This window comes from Pyrus communis, chromosome 13, assembly GCF_041283825.1.
Source record: "Pyrus communis isolate YQ-2024b chromosome 13, ASM4128382v1, whole genome shotgun sequence".
Lineage (NCBI taxonomy): Eukaryota > Viridiplantae > Streptophyta > Magnoliopsida > Rosales > Rosaceae > Pyrus > Pyrus communis.
The window spans coordinates 29,506,455-29,531,205 of NC_142577.1; the positions used below are offsets into that span (position 1 = coordinate 29,506,455).

General features: G+C 34.6%; 2 protein-coding genes and 1 pseudogene across 2 annotated transcripts; all 3 read left to right on the forward strand.

Moving 5' to 3' along the window:
* The first annotated feature begins 165 nt into the window (after positions 1-165).
* LOC148692069 (uncharacterized) lies at positions 166-1,634 on the forward strand (annotated as a pseudogene).
* A 4,951-nt stretch (positions 1,635-6,585) lies between these two features.
* LOC137738259 (heavy metal-associated isoprenylated plant protein 20-like) lies at positions 6,586-7,960 on the forward strand. The gene is made up of 3 exons (XM_068477888.2): positions 6,586-6,765; positions 6,935-7,010; positions 7,499-7,960. Exons 1-3 carry the CDS (start codon positions 6,694-6,696, stop codon positions 7,789-7,791), a joined length of 441 nt encoding a protein of 146 aa, XP_068333989.2. The 5' UTR covers positions 6,586-6,693; the 3' UTR covers positions 7,792-7,960.
* A 9,656-nt stretch (positions 7,961-17,616) lies between these two features.
* On the forward strand, positions 17,617-19,851 carry LOC137737128 (heavy metal-associated isoprenylated plant protein 37). The gene is made up of 3 exons (XM_068476514.2): positions 17,617-17,961; positions 18,111-18,186; positions 18,560-19,851. The coding sequence occupies exons 1-3, from the start codon at positions 17,923-17,925 to the stop codon at positions 19,603-19,605; spliced, it is 1,161 nt and encodes a 386-aa protein (XP_068332615.2). The 5' UTR covers positions 17,617-17,922; the 3' UTR covers positions 19,606-19,851.
* Positions 19,852-24,751: the final 4,900 nt, after the last annotated feature.

A 24,751-nucleotide genomic window follows, 5' to 3' on the forward strand; every position in this document is an offset into this window, starting at 1 on the left:
ACATGTTTATTGAATGTTGGTTTATATGTTGAATGTTGAATTATGATTTGTTGTTAAATGTTGGATTATGACTTGTTCTTGAATGTCAGATTATTACTTCTTAGTGATTGTTGGATTATGACTTGTGGAATGTTGAATTATGTGTTAGGTTACATGTGTATCAATATGAACACCTCTGATGATGATCTTGAGGATTTGGAGGATGGTGTAATTATATGTGATGTAGCGACAGCTGTTGAAACATATTATTTAAAATATGTCTACAAAACTCCATGTATGAATTCTTCCCACACAGATAATATTTGGTTGATGGAAGTACTACAAGGAAATGATGTGCGACGCTATAGAATGTTTAGGATGAACAAAGATGTCTTTTATAAATTATCCAATGACTTGCAAACTAATTATGGATTGAAAAGTTCAAGGAAAATGAATGCAATTGAAATATTAGGAATGTTCTTGCATATGTTGGGACATTGTGTGAAAAATAGATTAGCGCAAAAGAGATTTCAACATTCTGGTAAGACTGTTAGTAGATATTTTGGTGCTATGTTAGATATCGTATGTAAGATGACAATAGATATTATCAAACCGATGGATTTGGAGTTTGGTGGCATTCCTCAAGAAATAAGGAGAGATACAAGATACATGTCTTATTTTAAGGTAAAGTTTGACTCGTCTTCTACCTTATTTGCAAACTATAAGTGTAGGTTGACTGTTTTCTTCTATATTATTATTTTTAGGATTGTATTGGTGCCATAGATGGAGTACATGTTGAGGTTTCAATACCACCTCCGGATCAAGTTCCATACATTGGTAGGAAAGGAATACCGACTCAAAATGTTATGGTTGCATGTTATTTTGACATGCAATTCACATTTGCTTGTGCCGGATGGGAAGGCACTGCACATGATACAAGGGTTTTTCTATCCATGCTACGGAATCCAAATTTAAACTTTTCTAAGTCTCCAAATGGTAATGTTCATACTTAATTATAACATTTTACGTACTTACTTTGTATAATTATTACAATAAAAAACAAAATTTTCAATTTTAGGAAAATATTACTTGGTAGATGTGGGGTGCCCACAAATGAGAGGTTATTTGGGACCATATAAAGCTGAAAGATATCATCTCCCGGATTTTCGTAGGGGTGCCGAACCAACGGGTCATAAAGAGGTATTCAACTACATGCATTCTTGTCTTAGGAGCATCATTGAACAAACTTTTGGGTTATGGAAAAAAAGATGAGCAATTTTAAGGGATATGCCTAATTACCCGTTCAATAAGCAAGTGAAGATTGTCATTGCTACAATGGCTCTTCATAATTACATACGAAGGTTTTCTGAACGTGATCGTCATTTTGATGACCCCAGGGACTTTTGTGAAGAGAGCGATAGTAATGATGATGATGATGAAGAATTCCAAAATTATCAAGTTGAAGGATCCCATGAGATAAAAGCATTAAGAAATAGAATAGCGGCAAGTTTGATGAATGCATCTAATTAGACTACTTTCAAGTACATTAACAATATTGTACTAATGAATCCTAGCTATTCAGTCTAAAATATTTCAATTGAAGTAGCTTGTCATATTAATTAATATTTAAGATAAAGTTTATAAATATTTTTCTTTTAAAAATAAAGTATATTTAGTAATTCACTTTTATTTGTTAAGAATATTAAATTAATAGCACATCTAGTATTATACTCTTTTTGGTCATTTCATACAGTCACAGCTGTTTTACATAAAAGTTTACCAAACACTATCATACTACTTTTTTTTTTTTTTTCCAAAAGCACTTTTACAAAAACATTTACCAAACACTATGCTGTTTTATTTCACAACCGCTTATTCTCATAGCACATCAGAAGCAATTTTTTTTCAAAACACAACAATACCAAACCAGCCCTAATTATGCATGGAATTGCTTTGAACCCACTTCAAAGATCTCTAGGACTCTAGATATCTCTTGTTTTCAGCATTTCACTTACATAATTAATGGTTTGACATGCACTTAAATTTACTTAATGAGCTGTTTAGCTTGCTTAATTAGATGGTCGCACAAGCAACATATTATTATATTTTACTCGCTATTATTGACTTCCCTACCTAGGGTTTCTTGTACCAACCTCACATACCATATATCCATCATGCAGTTTTCTTCCTTACATATAGATTTTGAAATTATCTTGTAGTGTCTCTCAAGGTTAGTAATCCAATCGTTCTCAGAATATGACATATCGATATTGTCGTCATTTTTTAATATAAGTGACCATTAGGAAATGGGGAATCGAATTTGGAACTTAAGGCGCAAGGGTGAATATTGTTACTGATTGAGTTATAAAGCTCTTGCAATAATGTCGTCATTTAGTGTGTATGTTACATGCATAATATAATTAGTGACTAATTCAACGTTCTTAGGTTATATTATATCCAGCACCATACAAATATTTTCCTTTGCCACGACATCTGAGTATCAGTGAGAAGAGACTTATCCAACATCGCACATCTGAAGAGCTATGACCAATCGACAATAACACATCAGTAATGGAGTTTGCCTTCCTAAAAATATGACAAAAAAAGATGTTCTGAAAACTGCAAGCCGGCTTCTGGATATTGAAAAGTAAGAGAGCAAAACAAAGAGGAGCTAAGGCCATCTCCAACCGAAGGGGTTAAATTTAGCCCGTTCAGATTATACCCCTACAAAAAAATATTTTTTTAATGAATAGTGTCATGTTATATCTATATACAATTTCCAGCCGAAGGGGCTATTTTTTAGCCTCCTCAATAATTTATTATTTTAAGTTTGTTCTCTAATTTTATCGGTTAATCGAATTAAACTACCGTATTAAAATAAGGTTTCCAAACATATTTTGAGGGTCATTTGTCCCTAAATGTTGTTTTAAGTTTCATGTTATTAAATATTTTAATTTTACTTGCTTGTTAACAACTTAGACATTAAAATGAGGTAAGATAGTATGAGAGGGTGAAAAAGATGTGAGAAATGGTGTAGAAATGACTTAGGTATTTATAGGAAAAAAATTAGAATTTTTAAATTTCGTCTTAAAAAAAAAAACAAAAAAAGGCTACATGACGTTAGCTAGCAGCATAGCTAGGCCCAACTTTCAAGGTTGGCTGGCTGGCTAGCGATTTGGCTATATTTTGGCCTGGTGGATCCCATATTTTTTGACCCAGCCCTCCATTAGAGATGAGTTTTATGTCAAAACGGATTATGTTTTGACCTATAACCCTTTGGCCAGCTCAATTGGAGATGGCCGAAGTCTTCCGGCTGAGCAGCTGCAACCTCAAGATCTTCAAGCCAATTTAATAATATTTCTGGTTACGTAGTGTTCATATGCATCTTCATCTTCAACCTCATCTGATTAAGATTTAATATCAGGCATTTACATGGTTGTGTGTGTCCTAAGTACGACTAGTCCTATAATCTTGCTATCATTCACGGTATATTTATTAATACACACACACACACATATAAACAGAACAAAAAATCAGTTGGAGACTGATGTGATGAGCATTTTATAATATTACGGGAAGGGAGTTTGTCACGTTGATCATGTGATGATCTCAACGTATCAGATGAAAACGAGTGCTCATCAAGTTTTAGTTTCTTGTATGACAAGATCAAACGTTTTTCACAAAATATAAATATATATTGTAACGTGTAACGTTGTCTGTGCATTACATAATGACAGTAGCAGGCTAGGGATCGATGCACGTACACGAACGTTTACCAAAACTCCAGCTCACCCGATCACCTCAATTGTTCAATCATGCATCATCACTTCCACTTTGCATAATCCGTTGTTTTCCAGTGTATTTCCAAGATCTGGTCCCATGTTTTTATTTAATTGAAAATTAATTTTTTGAAAGAGATTCCAAAAGTTTTTCGAAGGACTCACATTGAAGCCAAGTCATTGGTGCTAGATTTTGTTGTTAATGTTGTCCCGATGATGACGCGGTGGATGCTTCAAAAGTCGAACAGCAAGATAACTTGCTCAAATTAATGATCCTTTTGCACTCAAGTAATAATTTTGGTCAATCTACAGCACGTCGTAGTAGTACGAGTTTGTTGTGGGCGTTTAGCTATAGCTTAATATGACTTTGTCTCTTCATAATATAGCTACACGGTTTAAAACAGCCTACATGCACCTGAGATCTTGATTTCGAATTCCCTTTCTCTCACGCTTGTGTACCTAAAAAGGTTGAGAAATGAGAAGTTACATGCAAAGTCATGATCAAATGGAAGAAAGAATCAAAATTCTTGGGTTACCACCTACTTAATAATTGAACCGCTAGCTCTTTTTTCCGGCTGTACTCCCAAAATTACTCGTTTTCATGCTTGTGTACCATTATAATATTTATACCTTTTGTTCTTCCTAAATTGTTTTACAACAAGTAACGGAATAAAAGACCAACTGACCATGAAAATAAGTACACGAACACTTCCTCAATAATGCATGTAAATTTGGAAATTTAAAAGAAGCCCGTGCTAGGTAGGGTTTCCATTGTGCAAACAATCATCACTGCATGTTGAGTTGGCTCATGCCAATCACTCGACTACATAATTTCAAAAAATTACATGCATATATACGTACATGAACTATGGAGCTGGAAGTAGACCTGTAAAATAATGGGTGATTAAAGTATCTTATTTTAACGATTCAACAAGTTAAACATTCACACACACACACACACATATATATATATATATATGTATGTATGTATACGTATGTATATAATTTTAACGAGTGATTTGAGTCGGGTTATTGGATTGGATCCTAAATGTCAGGTCTAGCTGGAAGTTCGCAAACTATGAAAATTTCCCTGAGTGGATGTGATATAAGCTTAGGTTTGGCTAGGTTGACCGAGACTTATTTTCCAGCGATATCTCACCTAAACTCTTGAATAATTGGACCCATACGTCCCATAAATCCCATTGTTTTGCTGTGCTCGGTCTCAAGAACCATACAAAATTTAGATTTTTGCATGACATTTATTATTGCATGTTCGTTCTCCAACTCTCAGCTCCCGCATTGACTAATTTCGGCGAGTGATGTGGTCTCGATGTTCATATGAATTGTGAATTTTGTGTGATTTGGTATAGGTTATTTAGTTTGTCATTTTTGTGACATTATATGTATTGATGACATCTGTTTAATAGGAAAATATCTTTGCATATTAACTAACTAGATGATTCATTCAAAATTCTATAAATCTAATCGAAAATGTTTTGTTAAATCTCTCTTATTTAATTTGATTACGCGTAAATCAAGTTCATGCTGGACATTAACATCATTAATAAATTAACTGCTATAGAACAGTTCCCTTTCTGTTCTTTTTTTTTTGGTTGAACAGTTCCCTTTATTTGGACTCAAGAAAACAGCAAGACGACAGCCTCCCAATCCCCATTAAGCTGTCAAATATGTAAAAGACCAACAAGGCCACTCCTCTTCCAGAAATATCCCTTTCATTTTATCTTTTTCATATTTTTTAAAATTAATAGAAAAGTTGCTCATTTGATTTTGCTTTTTATTAGTGGTCTAATTTTTGCCAAGTTGTTGGGCATGAGCCATGAGATCTTGGAGAATAGCAGAAATTGAGGACACATGTCATTACCTTGTGCGCTATGTTAACTTTTTGGTTAAAGCACAACTTGTACCCTTACTATAATTAATAAAACACTTATTATTAACTAAAATCCTATGAAATTAGCAGTTTAATCCTCTAATTAAAACAAAATATAGATAAGAAATATGGGGTAAAAACGTAATTTCACACAATCAAATTTTGCTGTTTTTTTTTAAACCTCATCTACATATAATCCTAACATATCTCGAATTAAATAAAAAATAAAAATAATTTCTCACTCCCACATTCTCTATCACTCTCTTCCTCTCTCCTTCTATTTCAAAAACAAAAATAAAAAATTTTCTCACACACTTTATGTGTGCCCATATGCTAGTCATGTTTAAACTTCTGTATTTAGTTTGTGTGTGAACTCTTCAGAGAAATTTTTGTTGTGATGAAAACACAATTGATATACCACATGTTTTAATAAAAATGGTGAGAAATTTTATTTTTTAAGTTATTAAATTTTTAGCACACATATCTTACCATTTGTATAGTAACATGTGGTGTACTACCCTGTGTACCGGTCACATTGAAAAATCTCTTAACTCTTCAAGGTTTGTATCTTTACTTGATACATCAATAAATTCAACCGCACTTGATTTTTTTGTTAAAAACTTAACACATGTCAATTAAGTTGCTCATTGTTGCTCATTGTGTAGTTAGCCGAATTCCTTTTTTCCTTAGCGTAAAAATATCGATGTACTGAAAAACATATGTCAATTAATGATAAAAATCATGTAGCGACCACGTGCAAAATATATGCAAAAAATTTGACGTGTCTTTAATATAGGTAGGTTCTCACATTGAAAACGTAACCTATTTATTATAAACATAACTAATGACTTGTAGGCATAGATTATTAGGTGCGGACGAAGTCACCCTACATTGTGTTTATAAATATGTCTGTGCTGACCCCAAACACACTGCCATTGCAGCAGCAACACACGCACTCTCTCTCTCTCTCTCTCTCTCTCTCTCTCTCTCTCACATACGCAAAAAGAAACTCAACCCATCTCAGAATTATCTAAGTGGTGAGAAATGGGTGTTCTGGATGCTGTTTCGGACTATTTCACAATCTCTAAACCAAGAAAGAAACGAAAGCCAATGCAGGTATACTATAAGTCATCAAAAACCAAATCAAAATCTCTGTTTGGCTCGTCATATTCTGCTCTAAGTAGTAGTTTACATGTGCCTTAATCTCTTACGATAAAACTTTTCAGTGGCTAAACACGCAACTAATCACATCTCCCTCTGTTTTTAATCTTGTTTAATTGTGCAGACGGTTGAAATCAAGGTGAAAATGGACTGTGATGGCTGTGAAAGGAGAGTCAAAAATGCTGTTTCTCACATGAAAGGTTCGAACTTCAAACCTAAACCTCTCTCCCTCTCTCTAGACATGTTATTTACTATAATTAACCCTAACTGCAGCATGATTAAGTCCTTAATTAGGAACCCATAATTTAAATTTTTCTCATAAGAAAGAAAAAAAAGCATACATGCATGTGATGATCATCAGAGCCTGGACAGCGAGACAGACGAGCATCCTCGTAAAGCAAAAATCTCTGCAACTGACAAAAAATACTTTGACTCTCTCTTCTCTCTTCTCTTTCTTTTCCACTATTCAAAAGAAAAAAAAACATCTGACATGGACATGGTCACCTTTTTCTGTTCAAATCATCAAACATAATAAATGAAAATACAAAATCAACTTATATTCGTGCTACGAAATCTTTTTAAGATCGTGTAATCTCAGCTTTAGATGCAATCATGTAACCCTTGTTAATTAAACCTAGTTAGATAATTAATTAATACAATATTAATGTTTTATTATGAATAAATTCAGGGGCTAAGCAAGTGGAGGTGGACAGAAAGCAGAGCAGGGTGAAGGTGACGGGATACGTGGAGCCAAACAAGGTGTTAAAGAGAGTGAAGAGAACTGGGAAGAAAGCAGAGATTTGGCCGTACGTGCCTTACAACTTGGTGGCTTATCCTTATGTCGCCGGAGCTTATGACAAGAAGGCTCCCTCCGGCTACGTGAGGAACGTGGCTCAGGCACTTCCGCTCCCGGATGCGCCGGACGAAAAGTACACCTCAATGTTTAGCGACGAAAATCCACATGCTTGTTCTATCATGTGAAGTAATTAGATTAGACCACTGTTCTTAACTTGTTGTATGCGGACTATGATAGATCTATGTCACTTCGTGCTTTGAGTTTGTATTTAGGTTGGTTTGTTTGTTTAATTTCCTCCTTAATGTTAATTAGGCTTGTACTTAATTAATTAGATGATGATCCTTTTTGAGAAAACATTTTGAGTGTGCAGGTAACTTTGTCACTAAGTTATTATTCATAAAATTCATTGACCTAAACACACGTACTATAACTAAATCAAATGCGACCAAAGTACAAAAAACATTTATATTGTTTTGAGAATTATCTGAGAGATGAAGAAATTTTGACGTATGGCATTCTGAATCAATTATTTATACGTGCAGAATTATCATATTTATTATCAAATATAGAAAAACATACAAATATTTTACAAATGAGGTGATCGGTCGTCCTTATTTTTGTCTTTCCCTTAGCATTGGATATTTAGGTATGTTTTGGTAACAATAAAAGGGCAAATCAAGGACAAAATATTTTGGTAAAATAGTACGCACCCAACAGCATAAAATAAAATCATTCGAGCCCTACCATGTGTGTTTGCGAACGAAAACAATTAGACAATCAAATCAGTGTCTCTTAGATACGGGCATGTGAGATCTGAGCTGTGTGTAAACGAGTGGCGGAATAATTGTTGGATCTCAAGTGTTCTTCCAAAAGAACAAGTCTTTTTTTTAATTTTTTGAAAACCTTCTTTATGGTTTTTTTAATTATGTATACATTGATGTTTGCATTTGTGCCATATCAACACCAATCAAAAAATTTTTCTTTCGAAAAGTAACATTCGTTAAGCAAAAAAGAGTTACAGGCCTATCCAAAAGAAAGCAAAGTAACACAAATTATATTAAAAAAATTCAGAAACACAAACGCCCAACCCAATAAACAAACAAACAAAATCTAAAACCTTAATCTCTATCTTCCAAGCGCAGATAGAAGATGGACGAAAAGTATGTCGGGACTTTTCATCCACTTCATTGGGAACTTTGGAATAAGGTACAACCGTACAAGTGCTCCATATGCAAAACAAACGTCTCTTACATTTGGCATATTTAGGCAAAAATACATTGAAGAATTTAATCACTGATTCATAAAATCTGTAAGTTTATCTTTTGCTAAATTTTAAGACTAAATTGCAAAAAATAAATATTATTTCTCCTTCTTACTACTCATAATTTATACCTCAATTTTTTCTTCTACCTTGATCATAGACTAGATGTGTTAACTAATCTATATAGTAGACGCTATATATATCACCATACATACTAGTATGGATTTATAAACGTAGGAAGTTGAATTTTTTTGAACTATTTTCATGAATGATAGGAAATTAATTTTTATTTATTTTCATAGATAACTCTGTTACATTTATATATATTTTATCAACTTCTGGCATAAGTATCATATATGGTGACATATAAATTTTCTTCTAACTATTTTTCATGAAAGTGGTTAAATATTTATATTTAAATAAAAAAAATCCAGAACCTTAATTAAAATTTAAAATAAGAAAAATTGGACTAAATCCAACATCAATTCAAATTTTCAGACCTGAATCAAAGTACCCCAAATAAGGATCAATACATATTTAATCTATGAGTGAGCAATCGATGATAACATATCTATTTTTGTTACAGTACAACGAGTTATCTCTTAAAACTGGGTCATATATGGATATGGTCGGTGCCATACCATGGAAATGGGATACATATGTTCAGTGAATCATACTGTCCTAAGCTTCCAGATAGATGCCGCGTGTAACAAGTCATCTTCACTTACCTTATCTATTGTCCACCTAAACTTTCGGTCCAAATTAAGAGTAAGATTATATAGGAGTTATATAGGAGTTGCCACCTGGTAACTTGAAAGGATAAGCTGCATGTAACTTTCACTACTCCACCTGCTTTGGTCGTAACTCGTATACAGATATAACAAGCACTGTGAAGATAAGCCTCCATGGCCCAAATTTTTTGCTTAGCTGCCTGCATGAAATCCATATTTATTGTATATAAAAATATATTCAGTTTTATAGGTCATACCATATTTCTAATTGTATTCATCTGGAACATGATCAGATTTCGAAAGACACATTAGTCTTGTCTTGTGATTTCGCCTCTATCTGGAACATGATCATCAGATTTCGAAAGACACTAAACATTAGTCTTGTCTTGTGATTTCGCCTCTATCTGGAACATGATCAGATTTCGAAAGACACATTAGTCTTGTCTTGTGATTTTAACGTGGCAAGCTCATAAGAGTTTTCTTAATGTTGATGGTTTGAGTAAGCACAAGTCAGCGTTACCTCAAGCGCAATACAATAATGGTGAATATGAATTGACGCCACTCAGATTTTGTCTCCACTCTCCAGTCGACTTTGAAACGTCTAGTCGAAACCAACAGAAAACTATTAAGTATTCTAGAAAATACCGACATGATTAGCGAAGTCAATATGATAATTAATAGATAATGCTTGATTATTCAAGGATAAGTAGGAATTATTACTCAAAATTTTTCGTGTTCGAATTATATAGCTTTGTGTTTGTGATCATAACCGTTCATATTATAGATGGTTTTGTAAAGATTACCTAAAATTAATTAAAACTAAGATCATTTAGACTATTGTAGCAAATACATAAACGGTTCGTAATACTTTTACCAATCCGTTTATCTACTTTTATACAATTCGATGACTAAACAATCCTTATTTTAATTGATTTTTTGCAGAGACAATCTTGATAGAGTGATTTATAATATTCAAGATCCTGACTATAAATACGAAGTTTTATAAATCAGTAACGAACAATTTTGAGTAGAAGCACTCCGACTCATCTTTTGAGTACCCAAATATTGTTTTAATCAATGTTGTATATATACTACATATCCTTTTTCGTTGGAGAAAATTTACATGTATTCGTTTTGCATGCAACATCTTTATCGCATATGTTGCATTCAACTACAACAAATGTGTACGCGTGTTTTCGCTATTTTCGTTTACTGTATGTGATTCTTCAAAATATGTACCAACAATAAATTAAACTTTTTGTTGTGTGGATGCCGGTACCCCACTTGTCCATCGAATTTTGTAGGTGGTCTTGGCATGAGGGCCTCGTCCCCCTCTGTGTTGAGTTGATATGCGGATCCCTTTTCGGAGTAGTGTAATTGTTTTTCACTCGCCTTATGTGCACCATGGTGGCTCTGTTTGTTTTGGCTAGATTGGTCTTCGCCTTTGTGCGATGCGTTATGTCGTCTGTCAATGATGACTTGATGTGGCCTCGCTACTCAGCGATGACCATTGCTATTGTCTGTATTTCTCTATTGCGGCTATCGTGTATTGTGACAAATCTGTAGTGGTGGAACTTGTGCATTTGGCAATTGTGTGTTCGTGCTTGTGGTAGTCTACTGGGGGTTTACTCTTATTTGTCAGTCTGCGCAAATTCACTCAAGATCAATTTATTGATCACTGGAGCTTTGTACCCACTAACACCTTTGTAATTGTTTGTGTTGATTAATGAAATACCACACTATTGTTTCTTGTAAAAAAAAAAAAAAAAAAAAAAAAAAAAGCCTTTCTGTTTTACGTTGGACAGCATTTGGAAAAAATAAAGTCATCCAATCAAAAATATAATATGCTCCTCAGAGGCTTACCAATTTACGGGCAAAGACTTTATGCTCATGAATCAATTAGTTCCCTTTTAAAATACTTGAGACGAAGTTTATGATTGGTGGGTGGGTACGTGTTTCATTCTTGATTGAGATGCAGGTTCTTTGGTAATGTTTTTTTTTATTAAACATGTCAAAGAATCTGCATCTCGACCAAAAATGAAGTATTCAATCAAGAATGAAGTTCTTTGGCATGTTATTTTGGCTGGAAAAAGAAAAAAAATATAGATCACAATCAGAATATAGAAAGGTAAGGGATATTCGTTGCGTTCACCTTTGGATTTTGGAGTTTGAATTGAAAAAAAAATGGTTACTTTATATATACTTGTACAAGATGTTCACTTCATTTTATGATATATTCTTTGAGAAGTGAACCTTAAAACGATATCGTTTTTGCCATCTTGATCTTAATATCTAATGGTGGTCGAATTTTATGTTCCACTATTTTATGCTCCAATTATTACGCACGTAGTTTACTAACTGTTGTAAGTCAAATACATTAAGTTAGATTTGTCAAATTTTTTTCGACATATTTAACTTCTGAGTTACGTATGTAAAAGTAAATTAGACGTTTTTCAGGTGTAAAAACACCATATGCATTCCTCGGTCTCAAGTGCTGAATCCGTTAAAATTATGGTGGAGTGCAATTTGTCCTTGAATTGTAACAATTAGTAAACTACGACGACTAATTACCACATACTGAAACTACACGAACGAAAGTGAAACTTTGCCTGAACTACAACCATAACCGTACTTGGGCTATGCTAGGTTCATTCATCTTATGGCCTATAAAAACCCAGTACTAAAGCTGGGCCGCTGGTATGGGCTTAAAAAGAAAGAGATGGTGGCCGAATTGGACCTTTAAATTGGTGATAGCAGCATTTACCAAAAATAAAAAAAGGAGTAGCAGGAAGCACAGCGACCTAACCTTCGCCCACACTTCCACACCAGCCCTATTGTGGATTATAATTAAAAGGAAAACTAATGAAAATGACATGAAAACTTTGAGTTTTAACGATAAGGATAAAATAAAGGGTAAAATGAATAGTACCATGATTGATTTTTTAGTGTCAAAATATGATTTTTCGTTAAAATAAATAGTACCGGAAAACTTTTTGTTAAAATTTCCTATATTAAATTCATCGGAACTGCGAAGAGGGTGCTTCTAACATAAATACGAGTAAACTGTTTCGGTCAACTTTGCCTAAACTTTGATCAAAATATTGTCCGACCAGTCTGTACATTTATAAATAAATAAGTACCAAATTAGTATCTTTTTATTTTCTAGAAATATAACCATAGATAAGCAGAATTTGAAAATGTGGAATTTAGATTCTTTACAAATCTCGAAGCCTAGAGCCAACGGGCTGTGTAATTCGGACCGTTTAAGATAGGAAAGATTTGAATTTTTAGTTTGTGCGAGATAAGCTAACAAAATAAACTAATGAAGACCATAAAATTTAAAATAAGTAGTTCGAATTATTTGATCTATCGAAGCTTGACTGCAGAATCAGATCTCGATTAAAAATTGTGTAGCTATTAAGGCTTGAATTGGATAGGGTTGATGTTAAATGGCATCCGCCGAATAAAAGTTTTGTTAAGTTAAATTTTGACGGTTCATGGTTGGGAACAAGGCGGCGGCGGGATTTGTCTTAAGGAATCATAATGGGCAGTTTATTGGAGATGTCGTCTTAAATCTGGATGGTGCTACTATTTTTGAAGTGGAGGCTAGGACTCTCAAAGAGGGCCTTCTTTTTGCTCAAAGGAAGGGTTATACTAAGATTATGGTTGAAGGTGACTCTAAGTTGGTCATTCAATCAGTGTTGGACCGGGGTGCAACGCCATGGAATTTGGTTCCTATTATTGAAGATATCACGTGGACAGCGACCAATTTTGATTGCATTAACTGGAAACATATTTTTAGAAAAGCTAACTTTGTGGCAGATGCCTTTGATCGCCAAGGCCTTCTTCTTACTGATGATCATATTTGGGATTCTTGTATTCCTTCATTTGCTCTTCATGCTTTTCAGTTTGATTATATAAGGAATAATTGTATTCCAGGGTTTTCTTTTGAATATATTTTCTTGTTAAAAAAAAAAAAAAAAAAAAAAAAACAGGGTTGATGTGACACCACAAATACAATTAGGGTTCATGATTGAAATCCAAACCAACCTTCAGCTCAACCAATCAACTAGTTCACTTGGACTTATTGAGAAGAGATTTTTCAGTATGACCGTTAGATGAGATGGTATATTACGTGTTCCTATATAAATGGTAGATTATATGTGTTAAAAGATTAATAACTTAAAAATTAAAATTTTTCACTATTTATATAAAAACACGTGATATACTATCTGTATTCCATCCCAACTAAAACTTTATTCTTATTGAGAACCAAAAGCAACCCTTCACTTGGAACCCTGGTTTGAACTCGAAAGAGCAGGGGTTCAATTAATTTGGGTTAAAATGTCCATGAAAATTCGCCAATTAGGGTTTATCTGCCCAATAAAAGACATATACAGCTCTATCTTTCTCTGTTGAATCTTTTATGCAGAGGCAGAATCTGCAGGAGATCAACTGTGGGTTCCAGTGACGTGATTGGATGGATCGTGACTCTTTGTGCACTGCATGGGATCCTCAAAATGTAGGCCCCTTCTCCCTGCTGACCTGTACCATAAACCATCATCCAGATCCTCACGATCCTATTAAAAACTCTCATCCAAGATCCAGACGTACCTACAACAAATCCACACCCTTGAGTGTTCTTGATCAGACGATCTCGGAGAATATATCAACCCCACCTTCCACAACAAGGAAGAATTTCAAAGTCTGGGCTATCTACTGTACCCAGAAAACAGATAACTTCCAGTTAAACAAGTCGGTGGGATTAAGAGTAATTGTGATGGAAAATCAAAGGTATCTAGACTTCCTGAAGAAGAAGATGCAAGGAGAAAGAATAAAACGAAAAATGGTTTGGGTGGTTTTCCTCTCTGGAAATGTTGCAAGATGATTAGAAGCGCTTCTTTTCTGGTTCAACATGTAATGATTAATTTAACCATGCACAAATTAACTGTTAACTGAAAACATGATTTATATATTTATTAAATAAACATGGATAATGCTTGATAGATTATTTTTAAAAGTAATGCTAGGGAGATAAAATTTTAAAAACTAAAATACATAAAATTTCATGATTGATTTATTAATTACACGTTGATAAACGTGCTTATTCTTATTGATTACATGTCATTTAATTTACAAATTTAGTCTCCCTAGCATTACTTAAATTTTAAATGAAATTTTGTAAATCAAATGATATGATTTTTTTAATAATTGAATTATTACTTAACCGTTAATTAACATGCTTATTTCTTATTCCTGATACATCATTTAATATATAAATGTTCGAATTTATTAGCCAATCTTATGACTACCATAGTGACGTAAATGTTATTGTAGTAGTGCATTATCAGTGTGGAATATCATGATAAAAATCATAGAGTATAGAAAAGTCTTCTTGTTTAATGATAAGAATTTATTCGGAACAGATTCACTGTAGCATCTCATTCTAATAAAAGAATGTAAAGTAAGTTTTCAACGGATGATACTATATTATTTATCTATTTGTTTATTATAAATATTACTCAAATAGAAGAATAAGAGTTTAAAACTATTGTAAAAATTAAAAAAATGAAGTTCCTAACTAAAAACGCGCGAAAGAAACATCAAGACTTTATCTACTAAAACATCAGACTACTTACAAATAATGGTGCATAATTGAGTCGATACTTCGCTTATTTGTTGTATGTAAGTTATTCTTAAGTTGAAGTTGATACAAAAATACATAGCATGCCGTTGAGTGTGGAGGTAATGATGGCCCTAACTGTCGTAGGCCTGGCCTGAGCTCTTGCTTTTCCTTTTGACACAAGACAGTGACATACCCTTTTACCTTTGTGCGATTGCGTGCAGCTCTGTCTCTTGTTTAAGCAACTTGAACAAATAAAAATCTGCATAGAAATGGATAAAGTAAGAGCAAGTGAGTTGGGAATTTGTGAACCATCAAAGGGGAAAATAATGAACTTTCCCCTTGTCTTTTTGGTTTTTTCCATTTCAATCCCTAGATACAGGCTCTGTTTGGTAACTCAACCAAACCAAACCATAAGGTAAACCCTCTTTCATTTTTTATTTTTTTACTTTTTACTTTTTACTTTTTATTTTTTTGCAATAATTTGATGAGTTTTTCAATTAGGACCACTTGACATGGGGACGCTCTTCAATGTAAAGAGTAAAGAATCCAACTAAGCAAACTACTTTATTGCATTCCTAACTATTTCTTCCTATAAGACCCATTCAAGGGTTCGAGTCTTCAAAAACAGTGCCGGTCTTAAGAATTTAGGAGTCCCAGAGCCTTTGAAGTGAGATTCTAGAGTTCTCTGACTTCTAACCCTGTGTACATTGACATGTGTAAAAAAAAATCATTAAATACATGAAAAGTCTATTACATCAAATATCATAAAAAATTAATATATATAAAAGAAAAAGATATAAAACATTACTCAAATATTACCCGTCTCGCGTTTTTAGATGCAAATGCACTTATTAAGTTTACATAATCTGATTTTTCAACCAATTCAAACTGAAAGAGAAGTTCATACTACGTCAAATTCCAATAATTTTTCTATTGTTACAATGTTATTACATTCAATAAATGAATGAATGGTTGAATTACATAGATAACATCTTACAGTTAGAGAAAATATTAAAGTGAAAAGGATAGTTATTTTCGTATATAAATCTAGGCGGACGAGGTGGATTTGAATAATTTATTATATATTATATAATAATGGTAAATGGACGAAAGTAGAAAATGTGATGGAAACTTTTGCAAATAATGGTAAACGCGGGTGTGGGTGTCCAAAAGTGAAAAACCACAGTCGTCTAGTCCTCGGAACTGAAACCCTATTTGTCTTGCACCCAACGATTCACCGACTCTGTCCCGACCCTCTCCCCACTCACGGGGATTTGTTGCCAACGGTTCGGTTTTTTTTTTTTTTTTTTTAATTTTTTGGGGACCCTTGTTCAGTATTTACCATTTGTTACCAACTGTTCAGCATTTTTCTCACCATCATAGTTAATGTATGCTGATCATGTATTTAATCATCTAATCACGTGTCATTTCAGTTAATTTTTTTGAAAATTGAAAATATTTAATGTGAAAGTTAACTAAATTTGAGTAAAAGAATACTAACAAATAATCAGGTGTATAATAAACATACACTATGATTATAATGGTGAACAAAAATGCTCTTCAAATTTTCCTATTATTTTCAATATTTACTATTTGTGACTTAAGACCTCATAAATACAACTCATTTATAACCCCATATTATTCTTTTCTTTTGTATTAGAAGCGGTATACTACGTTAAAAAAAATGAACTCAAATTAGAAAAAAAAAAATATTAACCACCAAGATAATACATCAATGACAACTTAATTTAAATAAAACATTTATGCTTCAAGAACCAAGTTTGGATATAATATAAGTCTTCTGCATTTTAAATAGATGTGTCTTAAATGTGAATACATATTAAATTTACGATAATAAAATTGTAATTAAGTTTATAAACACAATTAATAATTATGGCTACAGAGAAACATCTATTTTGGTTGCAGAAAATTTGACCTTGTTTTGGACACCTATGTTTTTTTTCCTTACAAAATCCCGTTGTGAAATATTATTTATTAACACCAGAATTAAAATACAAATAAAGATGTAATGTTATTTGACAAGGGTCATTTTGAATCTCAATAAAAATAGGGATATGATATTCAAACACTTTTATTTTTAACTTTTACGACATTTTTTTGGTTTTCAACGTTCATATCGAATGAATTAAAAATGATTAACGAATAAAAATTAATAAAGTATATGTAAAAAGTAAAAAAAAATAATAAGGAGAATGGAGGGTGCATGTGACAGAGAGAGAGAAGCTGTTGAAATTCAGTCTGTCGAGTCTTTGTTCTTTTTCCATTTCTTTGTAATATTTAACGTTAAATCACATCACATCATTTCTAAATTGTAGCAAAAGACCCATGTGCGTTTCTTTTGTTTGCTTTTGAGGACAATTAAAAAATTCCCAATAAAAAAATAAACAAAATTAAATTAAGAAGCATCTCTTTATCTCTACTTCCAGCCTTCCTCTACAAGTCGTAGGAGACCAAAAATATAAAATTCACTATTTTTATTTGTTATTTTGGTCAAATACACTGCCACTTCCCACCAAACCCCCAACAGCTTAAAGAGTGAGAAGAAAAGAGTGAGAAAGTGAACTTTCTTACCATCCAAACAGAATTCTCAGCTTAAAGAGTGAGAAGAAAGAGTGAAAGAGTGAGAAGAAAGAGTGAGAAAGTGAACTTTCTTACCACCCAAACAGAATTTTGAAGAATGACCAAAGAAGAAGACTTTAAGCTCCTTAAAATCCAGGTCCTTCTCTATTAACCCACATTCTTGTATATTCGTTTATATTATTGTTTTTATTCAGACGACAAAGTTGGATGTTGGTCTTTTTCTCAAGAATCTTTGTTCTTGTTTTTGTTGCTTTGTTTCCCTTTTTTTTATTTGAATTTTTACAGACTTGTGTTCTCAAAGTGAACGTTCACTGTGATGGCTGTAAGCAGAAAGTCAGGAAACTCCTTCAGAGAATTGAAGGTACTCACTTTTTTGTGTGTTCTTGTATTTAAATTGGTGACCAACTTAGTAGTTGCTACCACTTTTCTCTTTCCGAAAGCATATTATTCTAAGATTTGTTTGGTTACTTGGAAAGTATGCCAGGAAAATGAGTAAAATTTAAGTAAAAAGATTTGACCTTTGATGAATTTAGTAATTCCAGCACAACTTTCACTTTAGTATGCAAAAAATAATCGAACTTTGATGAATGTAAGAATAATTTTTGCATTAATTTCTCACTTCTTTCCTCGAGATGTGATCTTCACAGTTCACACCCAATTCTCTTAACAGTTTTACCCTGTCCTGCATTTCTAATTCAACTTTCTTCCTTTTTTTTAACCTAATTTACCTACAGGTGTTTACCAAGTGAACATAGATTCTGATCAGCAGAAAGTTACAGTTTCTGGAAGTGTGGATTCTGAAACTTTGATCAAGAAATTGCTCAGAGCTGGGAAACATGCAGAGCTCTGGTCCCAGAAATCCAATAACCAAAGCCAGAAGGAAAAGAACAACTGCATCAAAGAAGACAAGAACAACAACAAAGGGCAGAAACAAGGCATCCTCAAAAGCCAGCAAAAGTTTCCGTCTTTCGTCTCCGAGGAAGACGATGACTCCTTCGACGATGAGGAAGAAGACGATGAGGACGAGCTGCGGTTTATCCGGGGGATGCTCAGGCAGCAGCAGCAGCAGCAAGCAAATGATGCAAAGAAAAATGCGGGAGTGATCAATGCAGCAGCTGCTGCAGCTTCCAACAATGTGAAGATGATGAACAATGTTGGAATTGTGAATGCCGGGAAGAAAGGCGGGCATCCGAATGAGAACATGAAGGTGAATACTGGCGGGATTGATCCAAAAACAATGGCTGCCCTGAAGATGAACGCTGCCCAAATGGGCGGCGGAAACATCAATCCCAGCGAAGCGAAAAGAGGCAACATGAATGACCTGAGTGCGATGATGAATTTAGCAGGTTTTCATGGAAATGGTGGAAATGTTGCTGCAAATGCTGCTGCTTTGGGGGCAAATCCCAATGTTCTTGGAGGGTTTCAGGCTCAGGCAAATCCTAACGCAGCAGGGTTCCCCAGTGGTGGATATTCTACCGGGCAAAGTGGTCAATTCCCATCTTCCATGCTGATGAATCCAAATGGGTATGCCCACCCATCACAGATGATGAACATGCAAGCTAGGCAAGCAGCAATGCAACAGCAGCCACAGATGATGTATCATAGGTCGCCCTTGGTTCCTCCTAGTACCGGCTACTACAATTACAATCCTAGCCCTGACCCTAGCTTTTACCCTGCAGCCGCCGCATACCCCTACGGCGGTGAGCCTAGTTACAGCAGCAACAACCCTGCTGCTCATATGTTCAGTGATGAAATCACAAGCAGCTGTCCAATAATGTAACTTCATCATCAGCAGGAAAAAACGAATATGTAGAGGTGTAGGGGAAGAGAGAATGTCGTTTCAGATGAAGTTCTCTGTTTTATTTAGTGGGTTGTTACTTGTTAGGATGTTGGAGTGATTATCACTTGTCTGTGTAATGTATTGTCTAGTTTTTGGGATAATGTTTCCCTCTCTTGTTTTAGTTCACGTCTTTGTCGCAGGACTGGCTTTAATCCAACTATCCTAGTAAATAATCTGCTTTGTTCTCATATTTTCGTATTTGTAGTTTCGTTCTGTTAGTTTTTCAATAGAGAAGCTCCAAGAAAAGACGTGGAGAACATGAAGCTAACATGGACAACGTAAAATCGAGTTCAATGACGTTATATGGTTCGTACAGTCTTTTTCATTTAGTAGTAAGATTTTGTTGTAGTTTTTCTATCAAGTTGTACATGAAAATAGATTGAAAATTAAACTTAATTGACGGAGTTGACTAATACAAGGATGCAAAGAAACTCCAATGATGACGCTTAAAGATAAATGATTATACACACAAAAGTGAAAAACCGATTAAACGATTGACACTATTATTGCATTTTGACCTAAATAATCCGTTCTTCTATGGAAGTGATTTTCCCAACATTATTCTTTTCTTTGTATACTCTTGCTTACGTCTAGTTCGAATAATCGCGGAATAATCAAAAGAGTAACGAGACATACATAAACAAGAAATCTTTATTTCTAAATCATGGGAGCTTGGGTATTGAGGTTTCGGGTCAGTTGGGAAATTGGATGAAGTTTTTTATGCCAATGGGGACAAATGTGGCATTGGATGATGCATTTGTGGTCAGGGAGGACTGAGGGGTGCGATGATATTTGTGCAGAGTTGGGAACAGATGGGTTGACAATGTCTAGTGGTGTAAATATACTATTTGCCGCATGTACCAGATTTGCATGCGTATGTCACGTGCGTCTTTATTTTTAAGTGCTATAAAGTTGTTAACCGACAGGACCACAGGGTATTTACAATTCTCACTTGTGGCTGTCGTACTAAGTGTTATATTTTTTTGTATCATAGCATGTGACATATCGATCTGTGTTCTGACTTCTGAGGGAAACAAAATCTCCCAAACTTGTGAGGATGTTGATCAATGAGGAAGTAAGTCATATATGATATATCCCTTCGAAAGTGTTCGTGGAATAGCCAAAAACGCTTTTTAAATGGTAAAAAACTTCATAAAAATGTTTGTCGGAAAAATACTTTCAGGTGCTTTTTAGAAGAAGTTCGGAAAGAACTTCCAGCTTGGATTTTTGTTAACAGAAATGCTTGAAATAAAAACGCATATGAGCATAACTGCTTTTTATAAAAGCAGTTCCAAACGGGCCAAAATAATTCTATATGCTAGCGATTTCGATTAGAATATGGGGGTGGGGTTTGTGTTGTTAAACGGCCTTTGTTGAACTTCGCCCAAAGGCCTGTTAGAATATTGGACCGGTTTTCTATCTAAAGCCCGACCCGAGGCACATGATCACGACCCCGTCCTGTTAGTTACTAGTACCAAAGTTTTTTGAAATAAAACTTCGCACATGGATAGATCCATGGATCCTGACCAGATACCAACGCTATGTGAAACCTAGATGGCTAACTTGTGGACGTATTCGGTCAGGTTTAGTAGTGCGCCCACGTTGATCCGTCGTGCAACGCCTTGTCATTGTCTGTTGGCCATGGAAGCAAATAAACTAAGTTGAAACACATTATTTTAGGTTACAAATGGGTAAGGTTTCCACCATCAGATATAAATTTCTTTGGCACGGTCAGTATTTCTTTGGAAGTATCGGAAAAATCAAGGAATGATATGAACGAGAGCGAAGTCTAAACTTCACCTCATAGATTTCGTGGATATTTCTGACATATCGTTTAAATATCAGAGAAATACTTTTATTTCGTCTAAACCAGTATTTGACATTCTCTAAAATTTCATTTTAAATTACCACAATCTCCATCAAAAGCAACCGATATCAGGTTTTCACCATCATATATACATTGGCATAAGTGCTTTTACACCGTGGAGGTCCACAAGGTTTGTTAATTCTTCCATTAAAGCACTCAACTCGGACCTTCCCCCACTAAACAGATGTAAACTTGTCAAATCATTGAGCACCAAAGAAAATAATGGACTGTAATGATGAGCAACATTTAAAGTTTGAACACATTTATGTTGGATAGGATATGTTAAATTAAATTGGACATGAATCATGTCTGTCGTTTGGGATATGGATTCCAAAATATGTGGGATTAAGAAACCCAACCCTTGGACATGGGGGTATCCGAGCCAATTCAAACCAGCTGACTAACAAGCCTTCCCATGCAAATTTGTCAGGCTATAGCGTTCAAACTTGTGCAGGTGCATTCAGGTCTTATGTAGAAATATACAATTATTTATGTACTGATCAGATCAAGCGTCAGAAATGCCGATTTAGATTTGTTCCAAAGAGAGAAGTGTGAAAGAATGATATTACTAGAGTTTTGATTGATTTATTTTTATAGTGGAATACAAGACTTATACGATACAAATAAGATATTTTAGAAAGTCAATTCTATGAGAGATCAATACACGATTTACACTAATCTAATCCTACAATTAAGGAGATCAAATATTCTAATTGATATTGTCTTCCAATATTCCCTGTCAAGGTGGAGTGTGAATGTCAAAAACATGCGTTGTGCTAAGAAGGGATCGGAATGTAGCTTGGCAACTAGTTGCTAACCAATAGGGATGTAAGCCTTCTTAACTCGAGACTGAATCCGTTCACAAACAACATGGCAGTCGGTTTCTACGTGCTTGGTACGCTCATGAAAAAATCGAATTAGCAGCCATGGAAAAGGCAGCTTGATTATCATAATATACCTTTGTTGGTCCAGGATGATCAACCTGTAGATCAGCTAATAGAAACTTCATCCATGTAAGCCTACATCCATGGCATGATACTCCGCTTCAGTCGAGGACCAGGAAACGGTGGATTGCTTCTTAGTTTTCAAGACACAAGTGCACCTCTAAGGAATATACAATAAACTGTGACATACCTTCTCATTATAGGACATCAAGCCTAGCCCGCATCACAATAACCTCTCAACGTCAAGTTTCCCTTCGACGTTAAAATGAGGTCTTGTTCAGGTGCACCCTTTTAAGAAGTACAAAAGATGAACCGTGTCGAGATGGGGCATTCTCGGTTGTTGCATAAATTGACTGAGTATATGAACTGAAATTGATTGCATCATCCTAATTTTGAGCCGTAAATCCAACACATTGTAAGATGCTAATTCATCCCATAGTGCATTCAATTTTGTGTACTAAATTGAGATTGATTGCTCCTCTTATCTATGTTCGACGATTAATTTCTCTTTTGATCTGATAGCTGTGCAAATCGTTTCCTTGTGAAAAGTAATCTCACATGTCTACCCAGACATTTTTCGCTGATGGGTAATAAGAAATGCTTGCAACGTCATCATGTATTGAATTCAGAATCCACGCAAGGACCATGTCATTGCATCTTTGCTATATGGCGATGTGGTTCACCCATAGTGGTGACGTGGTGTTTATTTTACGTAGGTGATGTGGTGTTTATTTTATGTAAGTGATGTGAATATTCAAAGTCATCAGAAACGATGTTATGATATCATGTTGAAGAATGAAATTGTTAGAATTTTTTATGAACGATATAATTCCAAGAGTATGCATATAGAATTCCCAATATTGATTTATTTATTTTTATAATGTAATACAAGATTTGTACGATATAAGCAAGCTTTTCTAGGACGTTAACTCTATGAGATATAAATACTTAATTTACACTAACCCGATCTTACAATCAAGAAAAATCAAATATAATAATCGATATTCTTCCATTTAGAAGTGGCAAGGCTTTTGTGGGTCGTGCTATGGTGTATCTGGGGGAGGATGGAATGATTTGAAGATAAAACAGCGAAAACAAGTATGTGGCTTTTGAGCCAAATTAATGGTCATTTTAATTGTTTTGAAAGTAGGGTTCCCTTCTTGTGAAAAATGTGGCTTCTTCTCTCCCCAAATAGTCAATGTCTGATGACCTGACCATCCTATGAAAAAGAGAGATATTATTTTCTACTTCTAAGAAATTAAGCATGGACATTGAGGAGAATTAAATGTTCAAAAAAAAAAAAAAAAAGGTATTATTTTCTCACACATTATTCCTAAAATATGCTATTTTTCCGTTCACTATTATTTCTAAAAAATTGAAATGCTATTTTTCTAACAGCGAAGTCTCATCTGATATCTACCAACAAATAAATAACCTTTTAATTGCTCTACTGATGTGAGATTATGTACTTCAATAACTACTATCGATATTCAATCATCATCACTTGCTAACTTCTTACCTTTAAATTGGAAAGGTCATCCACACATTTTCTTCTTTCTATCCTCACCCTTTATGTGTGTGTCTGTGTTTTTTTTTTCTTTTTTTTTTTCAAATTTGGCTTACATGTCCTCATTTCACAACCCAAAGTCTAAAGCTCATGTTATCACATCCCCACCCGGACCCCCACCACATTTCGAGCTTGATTCCACTGTAGCACGATATTATCCGCTTTAGGCCCCTACCATGCCCTCACGGTTTTGTTTCTAGGAATTCACACGAGAACTTCTCAATGGGTCACCCATCATGGGATTGCTTTCGCGCGAACTCGCTTAACTTAGGAGTTTCTACTGAACCCGAAGCCAGTGAACTCCCAAAAGGTCTTGTGCTATATGGAGGTGGGCATGTACATATAAGGCACATCACTGCCTCTCTGTTGGTCGATGTGGGATGTTACAATCCACCCCCTTAGGGCCCGATGACCTCGTCGGCACACTCACACCATACGACAAAGTGGTTCTGATACCAAATTGTAACATCTCACATTGCCCAGGGGAGTGGATCTTGTAAGCCTTATATGTATATTCTCATCTCTACCTAGCACGAGGCCTTTTTGGAGATCACTGGCTTCGGGTTTTGTAGGAACTCCGAAGTTAAGCGAGTTTAGGCTGGAGCAATCCTAGGATGGGTGACCCCTTAGGAAGTTGCTCGTGAATTCCCAGAAACAAAACCATGAGGGCGTGGTCAGGGCCTAAAGGGGATAATATCATGCTATCGT